Raw genomic sequence first — 16083 nt, 5'->3', positions numbered from 1 at the left:
CATTGTGTAGATTGACTAATTGAGAGAGAAAAGCAAGTAATTTACCGACAAAAAGAAGACCCAACTTGTTCCCCATAACCTCAAATCAATCCCTCCCTCACATTATCATTTTATATATCCTCTCTTCTTTTCTGCTTCATTCAACTTGCACTCTTAATTTCCTTCATTATTCTTTTTCTTGTCACCCTGACGTAATCTTTTATCATATTATTATATGCATTTTAGGTATAATAATTTCATTGAGCTTGTTAGGCCCAGCAGTGTCCGTTCATTACATACTTGAACATTTAGCATTTGTCTTACGTTTTTCAATACACTTTTAACAGTTGCATATATATATATATAAAATAATGGTTGATTGAGTTTTAATTCGATTGACATTTACATAATTTTATTAAAACAGGAGGGCATTAGTTTGAGTGCGTTAAAACGTATTATCCTCCTGTTTATGGGTTGGGGAGGGGTTATGGACAGTTTTAAGTATTGTGCCATAAAGAGCACATGTGATCATAACCTATAATGAAATTATATGTATTTTGAAATCCAAAAACCGGCATGGTTTCAATCTTTTCTATACTTGTCACATCCTACTATATTTAAGTGTTTTATTGTTAATTTACACTCAATGAATACCTTAATTTAGTTTGTACCTATTAATTCAACTTAATAAAAAATTGAATGAATATTAAACTTGAAGTATGTTGGGCAACTGTGCCTTTGAATGTTGCATGGAATGCATTTTTCATTAAATAACCACATGGCATTTGGGGCATCATACATTCAAATTTCGAAGCACATCAAACCTGACACATACAAAATCATGCACATGCATAAATTAAATCACCATTATTATCCCAACTTCTAAGTCCATTCCAAAGGTTTGGAAAGCAACTTGGTTAAATATTTACTCCTTTTTTATTTATGAAAATTATTGAATATATTAATAGAGGTCTTAGACTCTACAAACAGGGTTAGAAGTTAACAGATGTCTATTACAAAATATTAAAAAAATCACATGTGCTGGTGTAAATGGCGGGTAATCTAAGATTTACAGTTTCATTGATGAAACAAGTAAAAAGTGTAAGTGAAGGGAGTTTTCATTAAAAAGTGAGGCATCGTTAATGGTCTGAATGGGATATCAAAAATCCAATGTCTTAACAATTTAAGCAATTTGGAAAACCCCATCAACACTCAACCTCTCCTTTCTTTTAAAATTCAATAATAAAATACGTAATCAAACTAAATTCGAATTTAACATATTCAACTACATTTAAAAGTTGTTCTTCAATATTTATTTCGTGGTAACATTTTGATTATAGCCATAATCACTTATTTGGCCTTCTATCATTATTAAAAAATTTATTTTCGCCTTAAACTTGCGATATTTGTCAAACCACCTAAAATGGATGGAAAAATTAACGTCAACGTAGCACCCATGTGGGCTACAATTAATTAATTTTTTTTTTAAAATAAAAATAGTTTAAAATTTAAAAGTATAAAAATTATAAAAAATATATATCTTTTTAATACTTTTATTTTTTAAAATTTTAATTAATCACTAAAGTGACATGCACATGGACTGCAATGTGGACGTTACGTCGATAAAATTAACACACATTAATTTTTCTTATCTATTTTGAAATGATTTGATAAATAATACAAATTCAAAATTAAATGAAAGACTAGAATAAGTATTCATTATACATAAATACAGGAATTGAATCTTTTATCATTACATTTAATTATAGAATGTAGATATGGTATTGCCACATCATCTATTAGACAACTTGTGACTTTGTCATGTAATCTAGCATTATAAGTTTTGTAAAATTATAGATTTAGTCAATTATATTTTTAAAAAATTAGTTTAATAAGCCAACTTATTCGGTACTACTAATCTGGAGGACTAAAATACAATTTCATAGACATTTGATTAACCCTTTAATTAAATTTGATTAGAAAATGGGCAGATGAAAAGACCAATAATCCAAATATGTCGTTGTAAATGATTTATATAATGTGTAAAAAGGACTTGTCCTTTGTAAATTATTTAATCCACTTACTAACCATTTTGTCCATAGAACATTTGGGCAGCGACCGGTGCCTCGCTTGTCCACGTATGAAATTATATCTTTACCCCTATAAATCACCCTATTTCGTTTTATATTGGGCGGGACTAACTTGACTTTTTTTTGTACCTGCTCCACCCCCTCAAATAGTAAGATCCCATATCAACGTAGTGAGTTTGGCACTGCTTCCAATTGTACACTCTCGTAACTATTGGTCTTAAATTATTTTGGCGATGAATTAATAATTTAAAGTGTTTTTCTTGCGTATTCTTGATAAATAAGCGTTTATATATAGATGTAGGAAGATCTGTTTGGAAACTAAGAAGTTCCTTCGACATCTCTTCATCTGCAAAGAATTTTCAGTGTGAAAACACAAAAACAAAGAGCTGATCTTTGAATAAGAAAAAGAGTGGATCCGCAGGATCCCAAATGAATTGGCTTATTCGAAAAAACTCAGTACATACTATTTTAGTTGAAAATTAGAACTCACTTTTTTTTTTTTTTTGCACATCTAAAAATTTCAATTTCTACAGATTGTGTTGTCTCATTCTATTTAATTCTGATCACATTGTTGAAATATTGTGTACGGTTACAAATAAAAATTATTAATTTATTTACTATTTATAGTAACAAAGATTTAATATATTATTCGTTATTTGAGTTTGACATTTTATATGTATTCTTAGAACATGTATTTTATGTTTAGCTTGAGATAAATTTTTTGTTTAATGTATGGGATGATTTATTTTATTTGTTTGTTTATAAAATTTATTGATGAATATTTTATTTTTAAAATTTATTTAATTTCAGTTATTTGATATTTAAGAATCTTATTTATATATATTAAATATATTTAAAAATATCGATAAATCCAATATAGACGAGAGTATATAATAATATAATTAATGGAAGAGAAATTTCATACATATAGAAAGCAAAGTTGTGGGAATTAGGGTTTTATTATGCCCAAATGAGTGGTTGGAATCTGCGTAGTGGATTTGGAGAAGAGTGTATAAATTAATGTTTATGTTTACAAGGGAATATGTATATAGTATATTATTTTAAAACGTATAGTATTTTGATATTAATTTTAACATCTACTACTAATATAATCCGTCCAATTTAATTATTAAAATTGAAATATTATAATTTTTTCATTTATATTACAAAAAAAATTAATGAGGGGGTTTAACTTTTGGGTTTTAAGTACTTAAATTTGAGTTTTATTGTGCACAATTTATGTCTCCATTTTCACTGTATGTTGTTGTTGTATATGACCTTTTTCCGATTCTATTTTGTGATTTGCATTGATTTGATTATATTTTTAATTGTTTGCAAATGTATTTTCTAAGTCTTTGTACTCTTCATACATTTTGAATTTAGTCTTTGTATTTTCATATCTCAAAATTCAAGTCTAACAGTTAACATCATTATAGTTCTTCTATTAAATTCAATAGTATGATATATTAAAATAAATAAATTTTAACGGCATTAACAATTGGACTTGTATTTTAAATCCGAAAAGTAAAGGAACTAAATTTCTTAAAATAAAAATAAGAAAACGAAATTCAAAGAGCATGGAAACCTAGAACGTAATTGTGATTGTACATTATTTGTACTTGTAAACTTACCTTTAAATTTTGTCTAAATTTAATCTAGATGGATTGTATTAAAGAAATATTAATTCAATATACTTAAATTTTGGACTACTTTGAAAATAGTTAGAAAGAAACAGATAGGTTCTTGTGTTTTAAAGATACTTAAAAAACTTTTAATTGATAGAATGAAACTAATGGGAGAAAAGTTTGTTTATGTTTTCAATTTAAGAATTATTTTATGGATTTTCTCACCATATTATTCATAATCTTTTTTAATTATTTAATGATATTTTAGTAAATTTTTTAAATCATAGTTTTGGTAATTTTTTTGCCTTGAACTATAAACCCTGAACTCCGACCCCAACTTTAAACCCTAAATCTCAAACTATGAACCTTGAATCATGAATTCAAACCTTAAATCCTAAATTTTGAGTGTAGAGTTTGAGGCTTGAGATTTAAGGTTCGGAATTCGAGCTTCAGAGTTAAAAAATTACTAATATTATGTACTAATGACATGGAAAAATTATTAAATTATTAATAAATAATTAAAATGAATCATAAATGATGTGATAAGAAGGATCTATAAAATAATTTCCGGGTTTGGAGGGAAGGTGTTAGGATATGAATCATTGAGTTGATGGGCAAATTGAGAGGTTAGAGTAAGATAGGTTTGAGGGTGTTGCAATTTAGCAGCTGTTTAATAAAAATTGGAGTGGAATTGAAATAGATATAGAAGGAAAATTAGTAGTATAGTTTTGTCCCTCCTGCACCATTGGTAATTGCAGTATATGAATATAATAAAATATAAAATATAGGCTTACTTTTGCTTATGAAAAAAAGGAAGGAAAAGATAGAAAAGAAGAAAGGAAAAAAAAAAGGAAAAGAGTAGCAGTAAAAAGGAATCAATCAAAGTCCCTCAAAAACGTATTTACTACTTTTTCTCTTTAATTTGTTTGTTGTTTTCCTTTCTCACCCTAAATAACCTTTTAACATCACATCCACAAAAGCAAGAAAGAAAGATGTAGAGAAATACTAGGAGTAGGCCTCTTTTCTCTTCTCTTTCTTTTTAGTATTATTTTCTTTGAAAATTTTATTAAAATTGGTGTAATGTATGTATGGTAACCCCCCCCCCTCATCAAGTGTCATTTTCAACAACCATTCACTTCATACTTCATACCTTGTCATTTCTTCTCTATCTTTCTATCTCCAATCCCTGCAACTACCCCCCCCCCCCTTTCCTTCTACACCATTGATCACCACACCCAATCTGAAGAAACCCCAAGGATTTTTCACCTGAATCTATTTTACTTCAAACCCTTTCTCTCTCTCTCTCTCTCTCTCTTTCTAGGATATGTCTCCCAATTAACACTTCTCTTCAACTTCATAGATATAAAGGAAAGACCTAATACTTATTGTTGAACCACAAACAGTGGGAAAGAGTAGGAGGAGTGATTAGGAGAGTGGAAGTGATTGTTTGGGTGTTAAGAAAGAAAAGATGGAGCTATTCCCAGATTTATCCTTGCAGATCAGCCCTCCAAACCCCAAACCTACATCCACATGTAGGACAAGGGAGGAAGACATAGATTTGGGTTTCTGGAAGAGACCTCTGGACTCAAGGAACTCCATATCTTCAATGGCTAAACCTGATAACTGCATCGACCTATCTTTGTCCAATCCTAGGATTTCAGAGTCCAACTCCAACCACCTTCAACTCCTCCACAACGGCACCGCCAATTGCAATGGTAACCTTTTCCACGCCTATAACCAAAACCACTTCCCCTACCATCACAAGCATCTCCAACATCCCCTACTGTATCAGCACCAGCAGCAGCGGCAACAACAACAACAAGGGCTGGGGCAAGAGCTTGGCTTCTTGCGACCCATAAGGGGAATTCCCGTCTACCAAAACCCTCCTCCTCCGCCTTTTCCATTTGCTCAACAACCTTTGGATTCATCTTTAGCTTCCTCTCCTTCTTCTTTGGCTAGTAATACTATTAATACCAGCAGCACAAGCTTGAGCCCCTTTCAGTCTCAAGGGTTGATGAGATCGAGATTCATGTCAAGGTTTCCAGCCAAACGAAGCATGAGAGCTCCAAGGATGCGGTGGACGACTACACTCCATGCTCGCTTTGTTCATGCTGTGGAGTTATTGGGTGGTCACGAAAGTATGTTTTATTTATCCTTCTTTTCTTCTTCTACTATTCACTTTTCAGCCCTTCTTTTCTTTCACCATTGCTTCGTTTGATTTTCAAGCATCTTTGGGAGAAAAAGGAAGGGTATTATTTTAATTGAGTTATGAGTTATATTAACTATTATAGTCCTCCCATTTTATATTTATTCTGTATTCTTCTTCTTGTGGGGGTTTTAGGAGCTACACCCAAGTCAGTTCTTGAGCTAATGGATGTCAAAGATCTTACCTTAGCACATGTTAAATCCCATCTACAGGTAAAATAAATTTGTCATCCTTGTTTGCCATATAATCTCACCAGGGTTTCATCTACTTGCAGGCTTTCCATCTAACCTATAATCTTCAACTATTTACTTTTAAGCTATCTGCAACTTTGGCTTTCTCCTTTTCTTACTATAACTTCTTCCTCAACCCCGGTTCCATTACTATTCCCTTTTTTCTCTTTAAAAAAAAACTATTTTTTCTCGAAATGCTGAAAGAAAGAGAGAGAGAGAAAAAAAAAGGTAAATATAAACAAATTCAAGTACAACAGCACAATCATTTCTCAATGATATCTTCCTTACATAAATTTCTTGTAAATCTCTTCCTTAAGCACGGTTAAACCCTCCTGTTTAACATTTCTCGTCTTCAAAGATGTTGAACCCAATCAGGATTTTTTTTTTTTTTTTTCAGTTTGAAGACATTTTTTTATCTATGTAAAATTAAACTTCTGTTTTGGTCAGAGTGTAACATTAAACTTCATATAATATAAAAAAGAATTTAAAGCCTTTGGGAGAGAACCCCCCACCAGTCCCGTCCTCGTTATATATACATATATCCCATTTCTTTTTTACAGCAAGTACTTGCATGCACTGTGTTACACTTAGAGAACCGTTTATAATTGGTCTACTTTCTGATTTTTACTTTATTTATCCTTTTTATATATAACCTACAAAAAGGGATAAAAATGATGGTGATCAAGTTTTATTTTATTACCCTACTCTTCAGCTACCCTAACGCATTAATCTTATTTACTCCTAGTTAATTGTCCCTTTTTTCCCCTACTCGCAGATGTATCGAACTGTGAAGACCACAGACAGAGCAGCTGCATCTTCTGGTAAGTATGCAATGTTACTTCATCATGTTGACTTTTATACAACCAATATGCATTATCTAAGGCAGTCTATGCTAATGCATCAGCGAACCCACCATTTCCTCTCGCAATACACGTTGTAATTGCACTTGGCCTCTTGCTTCCATCGTGCCATCAATCTTTGAGAAACCATACAGTTCCATTTTAGGCACAAGTGGATTGCTATTTTTGGGCTTGGTTCAATGACCAAACCATTGACACTGAAACACTTCCCAAGTAGTTTTAATAGCTACCAATATTCAGCAGCTTTTGAGTCCATTGTTCCCAATGGTCTCGAGAATAGAGCTAAAGCTGGTCCCTTTTTCTTTTCATAAATTTGGGTTTTAAATAAAACTTAATTTTGTTTAATTAATTTAAACAGGACAATCAGATGCATTTGAGAATGGATCATCTGGGGATACTTCTGAAGATTTGATGATGGACATTCAAAACCCAAGGAGATCTGAGATGTCAGTTCAGCAGGGAAGATCATCATCATCATCAAATGCTTATCAAGACAAGGAGTACCATGGCCTTTGGAGCAATTCATCAAGGTTAGTATCTCCTCTCTACCCTCCTTCCTAATATACAGTATTTCACACTTCACTTAATGTAGTTCAAGCTTAGTTTAGTTTATATCATCTTGTTTCCCTTTCTGCGGTCGTTTTGTATTGCATTAATATCTCGTATATAGGGTTAAAAACATATATAAGTTAATCGTACAGTAAGACAAGATTGTTTTGTTTTGATTTGTCCGTTTGTTTGACAAGAACAGACAAACAGCTTATCTATTTTCAAGGGATCTTTTGTTTCTCTAGTTGATGAATTAAGAAATGTAATAAAATCAAAATAAAAAGAAGCCCTTAATATTCTTCCTCTCCACTATCACATGCATGCAAAGACAACAAACATTGTTACATTGCATGCAAGATATCACAAAAAGAAGAAGTGACTTGGGTACTTTGTTCTGTCTGTCGAGTTTTGGACTACCATAAAAGGCTGAAACTCCGTGACAGAGAGTAATTTACGGCAAGGATCTCGAAAAAAATGCATTGTTACACTTATTATAATAGTAATGCAACTACTACTACAAATTGTTGTTTTGGTGTGGGTAATGGTAAAAAGGAAAGCACCCACTCCCCTCTATACATTCCAAGAGTTGAGAATCCTGAAAGACAAATCCATCCTAAAAAAATGAAGATATCTCTTTCCTTTGGATTTTGTGGGCTCATATATAGGGCTAATAAATGGGGCCTACAAATGGAAAACTTAGTGTCAAAGCTAAACTCTGAGATGGCCCCATTAGTGGAAATCTTGTTGGTATTAAAGCTATAGAATTATATTTATAAACATTCAACTTTGAACCTTATTTGTGTGTGGTTATGGGCAATGGGCAATCACATGGGTTCTTCACTTTTATTTCAATCAGCATAAAATAAAAATGTAAAGTGTGAGCAACTATACTACTATTAACATAACATAAACAAAGACAGTAAAAGATAACTTTCTTTTCTCACTTTGCTTTTTCTTCTTCATTGTTTCCTTTCCCACTGATAGGAAATATTCTCTCATTGTCTCTTTATTTATTTATTTTTAAACAGGGAAGCTTGGTTGCATGGGAAACCCAAGGACTCTGCTGGAAACGTACCATCTCTCCAGGTACTAATTTCGAACCCTTTCTTTCTTAATAACCTTTGGTTTCCAACTTTTTTCCCCATTCTGATGCAAATTTATATTTTTAGCAATGAACCAAATAATTTAGACCCCCCAAGAAAAAAGGTGTAGTAAGAAAGAGGCATAATAGTAGTAGTAAGTAGTAACTTTTTTTGCTCTTCTTTCTTCATTGAGCCATGCACAATTTCAACATGCTATGCTTTTCAAATGTTGAACCCATTTTTCTAATATCCAGATATTTACAAAGTCTAGTAGGTGGGGCTATTTAGTAATTTTGGCAGAAAAAGAAAAGAGAAAAGGTGATTTAATTATGTCTAAAAAAGCTCTTCCCTATTCTCTGAGAATCCTTTCTCCGTGCATCACCAATCTCTCACTGCACTTGTATTATACCTCAAAACCTAATCCCTTGACCCATGCATCAACCTCATTGGGTTTCACATTGAAACATTCATGGTTTATGGTTATGGATCAGTGAGTATGGTTAAAAGATGGATAATATGCAGCAGAACAGTCATAAAATATAACGTTAAAGACTGATAACAATAATGGAGATAAAGTCTTGGGAGTAGCACACAGGAGAGGGACTGTAGCAGGCTTTCAAAATTTTGTACCCTATACCTCTAAAGCTTTCCTTTTTCAATTTCTCTTTCCCTAAAAATAAATATATGTATATATATATATTCCAGAGTCAAAGTGTCCTTTGATTATCCCATTACCTCAGTTACTCAAACACAGTTGCCTTGTGGCGACTGCTCAATGAATGCTCATACATATATAGTATTAGGCTAGCTACTGATTTATTGCTTTTTCTTTGTCTTGTTTTCATGGTTTTCATCTTTATTTTATTTCATTTTGTTTTGTATTGTTACAGAAGGATATGGATCCAAAGTGCTTAAGCCATGAGAGAGTATCAGATGGAAGTTCATCAAGCCTATCAGGGACAAGCCCTAAGAAGCCTAATTTGGAATTTACCTTGGGGGTACTGCCACATTGATATAAAAGAAATATCTATATAACCAAAAAAAAAGAATATTTTTTTTACATCTTTGTGTGTGTACTACTACTCATTTTGAAATGATTATAATCTCTGATCTGAAGAGGGAAGTGAAGTAGCTGGTGAAAGAGAATCAGGTACCCTTTCAGAAAAAAAAAATATATTCAGAGGAAAAGGAAAAGAGAGCTAAAGAAAGTGAAGGAGACAAGAAAGACAGAAAGCGACAAAGGAAGAGAATGGGAGTGGTTAAAAAATTAACCCCAAAAACCAAAAGCAAACAAAGGAAAGAAAAAAAGCACACGTCCTTCCTATCAAGCTGCTGCTGCAACTGTGCCTGTCTGTGACTGTGAGAGATCCAAATCAACATATTATGTTACTAAGTAAATATAATCAATCTAATTGATTTTGTATGTTTTGCACTTTGAGACAGAGGGAGGATGATCGTGATGATGAAGAAAAGGAAATTGAGAGAAAAGTGAGGGAGTGAGTGAGTGACCCTTTAACTATCTTTTGAAGCTATGAAGTGATCCTTGGTAATTGTAATGGAGCACTTTACATTCTATAAAATATTATTTTTTAGAATTTTCTTTTTTGAGCAAAGGGTTTTTCAATTATTCTCCATTTTCTTAATTCCTAGGCATTGTCACATGCTTTACACTTTGTGAGGAAAAATAAAAAGAATACTAAAAAGCTTTGAAGAATATGAGGTAGGAAATATGTATATAAAGGTATAATTATTACACTAAAATTAATTTGGGTAAAATACAAAAAGAAAGAGTGTTTAAAAAGTAAAAGCTTTCAATTCCCTTTCTCAAAAAATCACATATCCATCAAAGGTTATAAAAAGTACTAGTCAAAAGCAAAAGGTTAAAAAAAGAAACTTAGTAAAGAAATCAATTTTTATCCAACATGATATGAATGATGAGCCCCTCTTAAATTTAGTCTTTCTAAGCTTCCATCTGATCTCCATGAAGAATGGAAAATCTTATAGGTTGTTTCTTTTTGTGTGTGTGTTTGATGGAAAATTTTGAAGGATTGCTATGCAAAAAATAAGGAATCTAAAAGCCGAAAATATTGAAATCAGGAGGGTGTGAAGAACCCCACAACACAACTTTAAACACAAAAATCAAACAGAATGATTGAAGAAAAAAAAGTAGTAAATATAGAGAAGGATAGGGAGTTTTAATTAAGACGACAACAACAGCAACATGTAGTCTTCTGCACACATAAAGATTCCTACCACAAATATTTGTTTTGTAGTCAGATGTTTCCTTCTATAAACACCAAATTTTATGCCTTTGGCTTACATAGATGGCTTGTATAATTTTCGATTTGAATTTGCATTTGCATGGCTCAAGTTATGATTACCAGGTAGCACAAAAATGGGTCCAATATATATTTGTTGTTTGGTCACAATCGTGGATCAAGGACCCCAAATTCCAAACATCCGAAATGACTAAAGTACCCCTAATCTTTCTTTATTAAGCTAATTTTGTGGCGAGGAATTCAGGGTTTCTCTTTTTTGGAAAACAAAACAAAAGAAGACAAACTCGATGCGCCCCACCCCACATCAATTGGTCCACGAATGATGCTATTAATCTTTTAATCTCCTTCAACATTTGGCAATCCCTAAAACAAGTAAAGCCTTGCACAAGACATATGGTTGAGTAATAAAAACATGTATGGTCCAATAGGAGCCATTACTCCTTACTAAAACCATATACAAGTACGTGACGAAGAGGAAAGCTTTGCTACGTGACGGTTCACAGACAGAAGCAAATCACTGATTCACACATTATAAACAAGTAATTCTTATGATTCCAACTCATTTCTTAGGTTTGGATGTCACTTTAGCCATAAACTTTTAGGCTTTTGTGAGATAACTTGCATACTCTCTTTAGAAGGCAATGGGTTAAAATTCATAAAACCTTTGGGGGAAATGGATTTCTCTCTCTCTCTCTCTCTCTCTCTCTTTTTGAGTTGCTTTGATTAGGTTACTTGAAGACTTTAAGCATTAGCACATATGGGAGAAGATAAAGTGATTAGATGAAAAGAAAGAAAAAGGAAATAAAATAAAATAAAAGAAAGGGGTGGGGAAGAGGGTGTTGGTGTTAAAATCCACGAGAATAAAAGAAGGAATAACTTTTCCTTTATTTTCCTTTATTTTGTTTTTCAACTTTTATTTGCTTTGCTGAGGTCTTACACAAAGGGAGGTTTGGCTTAAAGCTTACAGGCCCCATTGTCACACGAGACACCTATTTTATTGGGAATTGAAATAAGTGATGTACATGTATTTTATTTTTAATAAGGATTAAGAAGAAATATACATATACATATACATATACATATATACACCACCCAAAGCCATATACATGTGAGGAAGATATTAATGGAGCAGAGAGATCAAAGTAAGTATTAAATGCAGTCTAGAAAACAGAAAAATTAAAATCAAACTGAGCAAGAAGAAAGTGATATAATGGGATTTCGCTTTAACCAGACAACCCATAAGAATCAAATAAAGTTATGGCCAAAAAAATCAAAGCAATACTCAAAAGCTATTAGGAATTTAATCAATTTTCAACCGTGCAACCTATAAAACATCATTTCATGCATTTTCTTGCCAACAACATGTAAACCCAAGTCATCCTATCAATCCGGTTTTTTTTTTAAATTTTTTTAAAAATTTAGTTAAGGTCTAATTATTTAAAATCAAGAAGACTAAGAGAATATTGTCCATTTTGAATTAAGGATCCATATGATATATCAATTTTCAACGTATCGTCTATTTTAGAGTCGATAGATTCCTTTGATAAAAAGTATTGTCCGTAACTCATGGTAAAAGTGTTAGTATTGTGCTTAAGATTAATCATGAAAATGCGCCTATAAAAGTTGTAGCCACCACCTTTGCATCCATATAACACTTTCCTCCCACCTGAAATCTTATATCAACACTATGGTTAAACATATATGTGACTATTTATCTTCTAATGTTACTGCTATGTAAAGAAAAAAGAAATCCTACACAATTGGATCATACAATGTCTGTATATGGATCGTAATTAGGATTCCCCAGCATTTTCTAATTCAAACTTAACTTCAAAGTCATCTACTTAATCATTACTACTAAATTTGTCCACCTCAAACAAGTAATCATTCTTACCAACCCTCACTAAAGTACGTGTTGGGATTTTTCCTTTTTTTGGTGTTCTGTAATCATGTGGATTTCAATTGTATACGAAATTGAATTGGACCAAACATTTTAACGAATGATAAAATTCCTGTTATTTATCTATAATGCTCAAATTTAAATGATATTTTGACCAAATAAATATGGGATTTTGAGAAATAAATTCGGACAAAGGAACAATGATTTGATATTTTGATCAAAGTAAAAACAAAAGGAAAAAAGTGGGTGTGTGTGCATGCAGGCCAATACCAGCGTAGCATGGAATTTAGCTTTATCTTTTGCTTTTGCATGGACAAGTGAATATTTGGTGGGAAATTATTTTTACTTAAAAATAAGAAATTTGTCGGTCTTTCTTTTTCAAAGTCATATGGGACAATATATAAACCAGAGAAATGGACCCCCCACTCACTCACTCACCATAGGCGCGTGACGGTAGTGGCGGGGAGTTTTCAAACTTTTGAAGTGGACAGGACAGAATGAAACGAAGGAAGAGCCGGCTGTCTTCATTAGAAACATGATGATTGTGGTGCCGCCACGTTGCCGTTTTATTACACTCCTCTCTGCATGGTAGCTTTTTAGCAATTATTGCCTTCATCATTACACTCTTTCTTTTAAATGGAAATTATGGTGAGCTAAATTACTATTACTTTAATGTGCAAGGTCCAGGGAAGGAAGCTTGACTTTTGCCTCTTTACTCTTTCGCAACCCACCCACATGCCACTCACTTCATTTTTATTTAACCCCTATTCCTTCAATATTTACATTTTTATTAATTTTGCCATTAATCTTTTAAAAAATATTAATTAAAACATTGTTACCCTGGTTATCCGCATCATAGTCTAGGAATGATATTCGTTCAGTTCGATCGGATTTTTTTAATTTTTGTAATTGTCCTTTATAATTCAATTCAGCTCAATTCAATCTTAGGTTTTTCATATTAAATTTTGGTTTTAGAATTTTAAATTTATCTGTAATAAAATGAACTTTGTTTTATAGCTTTTAAATATTATTTAATTTCAAAAAATTATAATTTCTAAAATACAATAATTTTTCAAGAACTTATAAAATATTTTCCTATTTTTAAACATAAAATATTTATTTTTATATCATAAAATATTAAATTAATAATAAATTAAATAAAAATAGGTTTCGGTTTGGCTTTGAATAATCGAGGTTTTTAAACTAGCATTCCATAAATTGTACAAACACATCGGTTCAAGTTGGATTTCAATTTTCCAATTTTTCTTACTCAGCCTTTTGACAGTTCACGTGCACTCAATGTTGTCATAGTACTATTTGTCACATATACTAACAAATAATTTTAAAATTATAAAAAATCAAAAATGTAAAAGTTAATAAAAAGTACATGAAGCACATTTAATAATTTTAGCCCGTATTTTCGTTAAAAATCAATTTGACTCTTTTGTAAAATATTAATTGCCAAAATTTGACTTTTTAAAAATTGAGAGTTAAATTTAACTCAACAAAAGAAAAAGGACCAAATTAACAAAATAGATAAATATTATGGCTAAATTTCCAAATATATGTATAAGCAATATGTTCTATTAACAGGCCATATTTATTTAGTCGGTGCGTTACTTTATGAATTGGAGAAGGAATTGCATTAATTTCTTCAAAAAATTTATTTCTAGGCATAATAATTTATTTGATCCTTCAATTTTATAAAAAAATTTTATTTTAGTTTTTATTTAATTTTTCATCTTATTTGTTCCTTAAATTTGAATTGTTTGTCAAATTACTCCAAAATAGATAAAAAAGTTTCTTAAATTTTGTCGACATGGCATATCGTAAATTGCCACATGTATGCCACATCAACAGTTGATTAAATTTTTATATTTTTAAATATTTTTGAATTTTAAAATTTTAAAATTAATTAACTGCTACGTGACATTCATGTGGTAACCTAGGATTATGTCATGTCAACAAAGTTAATAAACGTTAATTTTTTATCTATTTTAGAGTGATTTGACAAAATATAGATTTAAGGACTAAAAGGATAAAAGAAATGAATAAATGGATAAATAACTCTCTCTTTTTTTATATCTATAAAATTGGAGTAGTAGACCTCATTTTAGAGAGTTGAGAAGTTTATTTGAAAACTAATCATGGTGTGTAAATAGGCTTTCTAGTTTGTACACTTGCTTTTCATCTTTCCAATTCAATAATTGTTGGAGCATCAGGGCCGGATCATAACTTCTTTTCTTTAACTTTGACCTTTCACCCATTTGTAATTGGTTAAAATATAACATAAGTCCTTGTACTCTTTATAAATTTAGAATTTAGTCATTATACCTTTTTTAGAGAAATTTAGTTCTTTTACTTTTCAAATATCAAAATTCAGGTGAAACGATTAACACGGTTAAAATTATATTATTAAATTTATGTTCATTTTTTTAGTTACATGGCTATCAAATGAGTATTTTGTTATTTCAAAATGTGGTTATAGTGTTTATAAATGGACTCAATTTTGAAATCTGAAAAGTAGAAGAATTAAATTCCTAGAAATAAAAATACAATGACTAAATTATAAGTTTATGAAAAATACAAGAACTTGAAATAATTTTCTTTTTTTGGTTGCCCAATAAATCCACAACCTTTCCTCTAGTAAAAGTTTAACTTCATGGGTCATATTATGTGATTAGATATTATAATTATCGTGGTATGGTGTGTAGTATGTAAGTGACACGATTTCATTTAGTGTCATTTAATCTCTCCTCTTTTAATATTATAATGATAAAAGGAATTACGTGTAAAAAGAATGTTTAGCAAAGTTGGAAGAATTGAATGCAAAAGACAAATTGGAAGACTTTATTTTGTAATGAATGAGTTTGATGGTGACAAATCAAAGAAATTATGAAGGGAATTGGCAATGCTATGCTTCAATTATCAAACGTCGACCCATCCAGTAATGAAGCACTAAGCCATGATTGTTGACTTTTAACAACTTGAAGCTCAAATGGGAATGAAATTAATTAGGGCGATATGAACATTTAAGAAACCCTCAAGATGAATTAATCCTTGTTTTGGTAGCCATTAATGAGGTTATATCATTTTCAGATATTGAACCTCAACAAGATTTGGGTGCTTTACTTCAGATTTAACTAGCTAACTACTCTTTGGATTTGAGGTCGTGATGAATGCTATTAAAAGTGAATTAGAGGAAGTCTATAACAAGCAAACCCATGATGGAGAAAAGAACATATATTGAAATAGGATTAATTTCGAATATTAATGAATTGAA

At 31.2% G+C, this 16083-nt stretch overlaps 1 protein-coding gene across 1 annotated transcript; it reads left to right on the top strand.

Annotated features, from left to right (window-relative positions):
* The first annotated feature begins 4811 nt into the window (after positions 1 to 4811).
* LOC105764982 (probable transcription factor KAN2) lies at positions 4812 to 10216 on the top strand. The gene is made up of 6 exons (XM_012583835.2): positions 4812 to 5832; positions 6036 to 6112; positions 6906 to 6951; positions 7349 to 7520; positions 8568 to 8625; positions 9512 to 10216. Exons 1-6 carry the CDS (start codon positions 5163 to 5165, stop codon positions 9632 to 9634), a joined length of 1146 nt encoding a protein of 381 aa, XP_012439289.1. The 5' UTR covers positions 4812 to 5162; the 3' UTR covers positions 9635 to 10216.
* Positions 10217 to 16083: the final 5867 nt, after the last annotated feature.

The sequence above is a fragment of the Gossypium raimondii genome, chromosome 12 (assembly GCF_025698545.1).
Source record: "Gossypium raimondii isolate GPD5lz chromosome 12, ASM2569854v1, whole genome shotgun sequence".
In the NCBI taxonomy this organism is placed as follows: Eukaryota; Viridiplantae; Streptophyta; class Magnoliopsida; order Malvales; family Malvaceae; genus Gossypium; species Gossypium raimondii.
The sequence above is the reverse complement of the archived record's forward strand: the minus strand, read 5'-3'. Positions and strand labels throughout refer to the sequence as shown.

Coding starts and splice junctions, on each gene's coding strand:
- LOC105764982 (XM_012583835.2), top strand. CDS start 5,163: ATGGAGCTATTCCCAGATTTATCCTTGCAGATCAGCCCTCCAAACCCC. Junction 6,952..7,348: donor CAGAGCAGCTGCATCTTCTG/GTAAGTATGCAA, acceptor TAATTTAAACAG/GACAATCAGATGCATTTGAG. Junction 7,521..8,567: donor CTTTGGAGCAATTCATCAAG/GTTAGTATCTCC, acceptor ATTTTTAAACAG/GGAAGCTTGGTTGCATGGGA.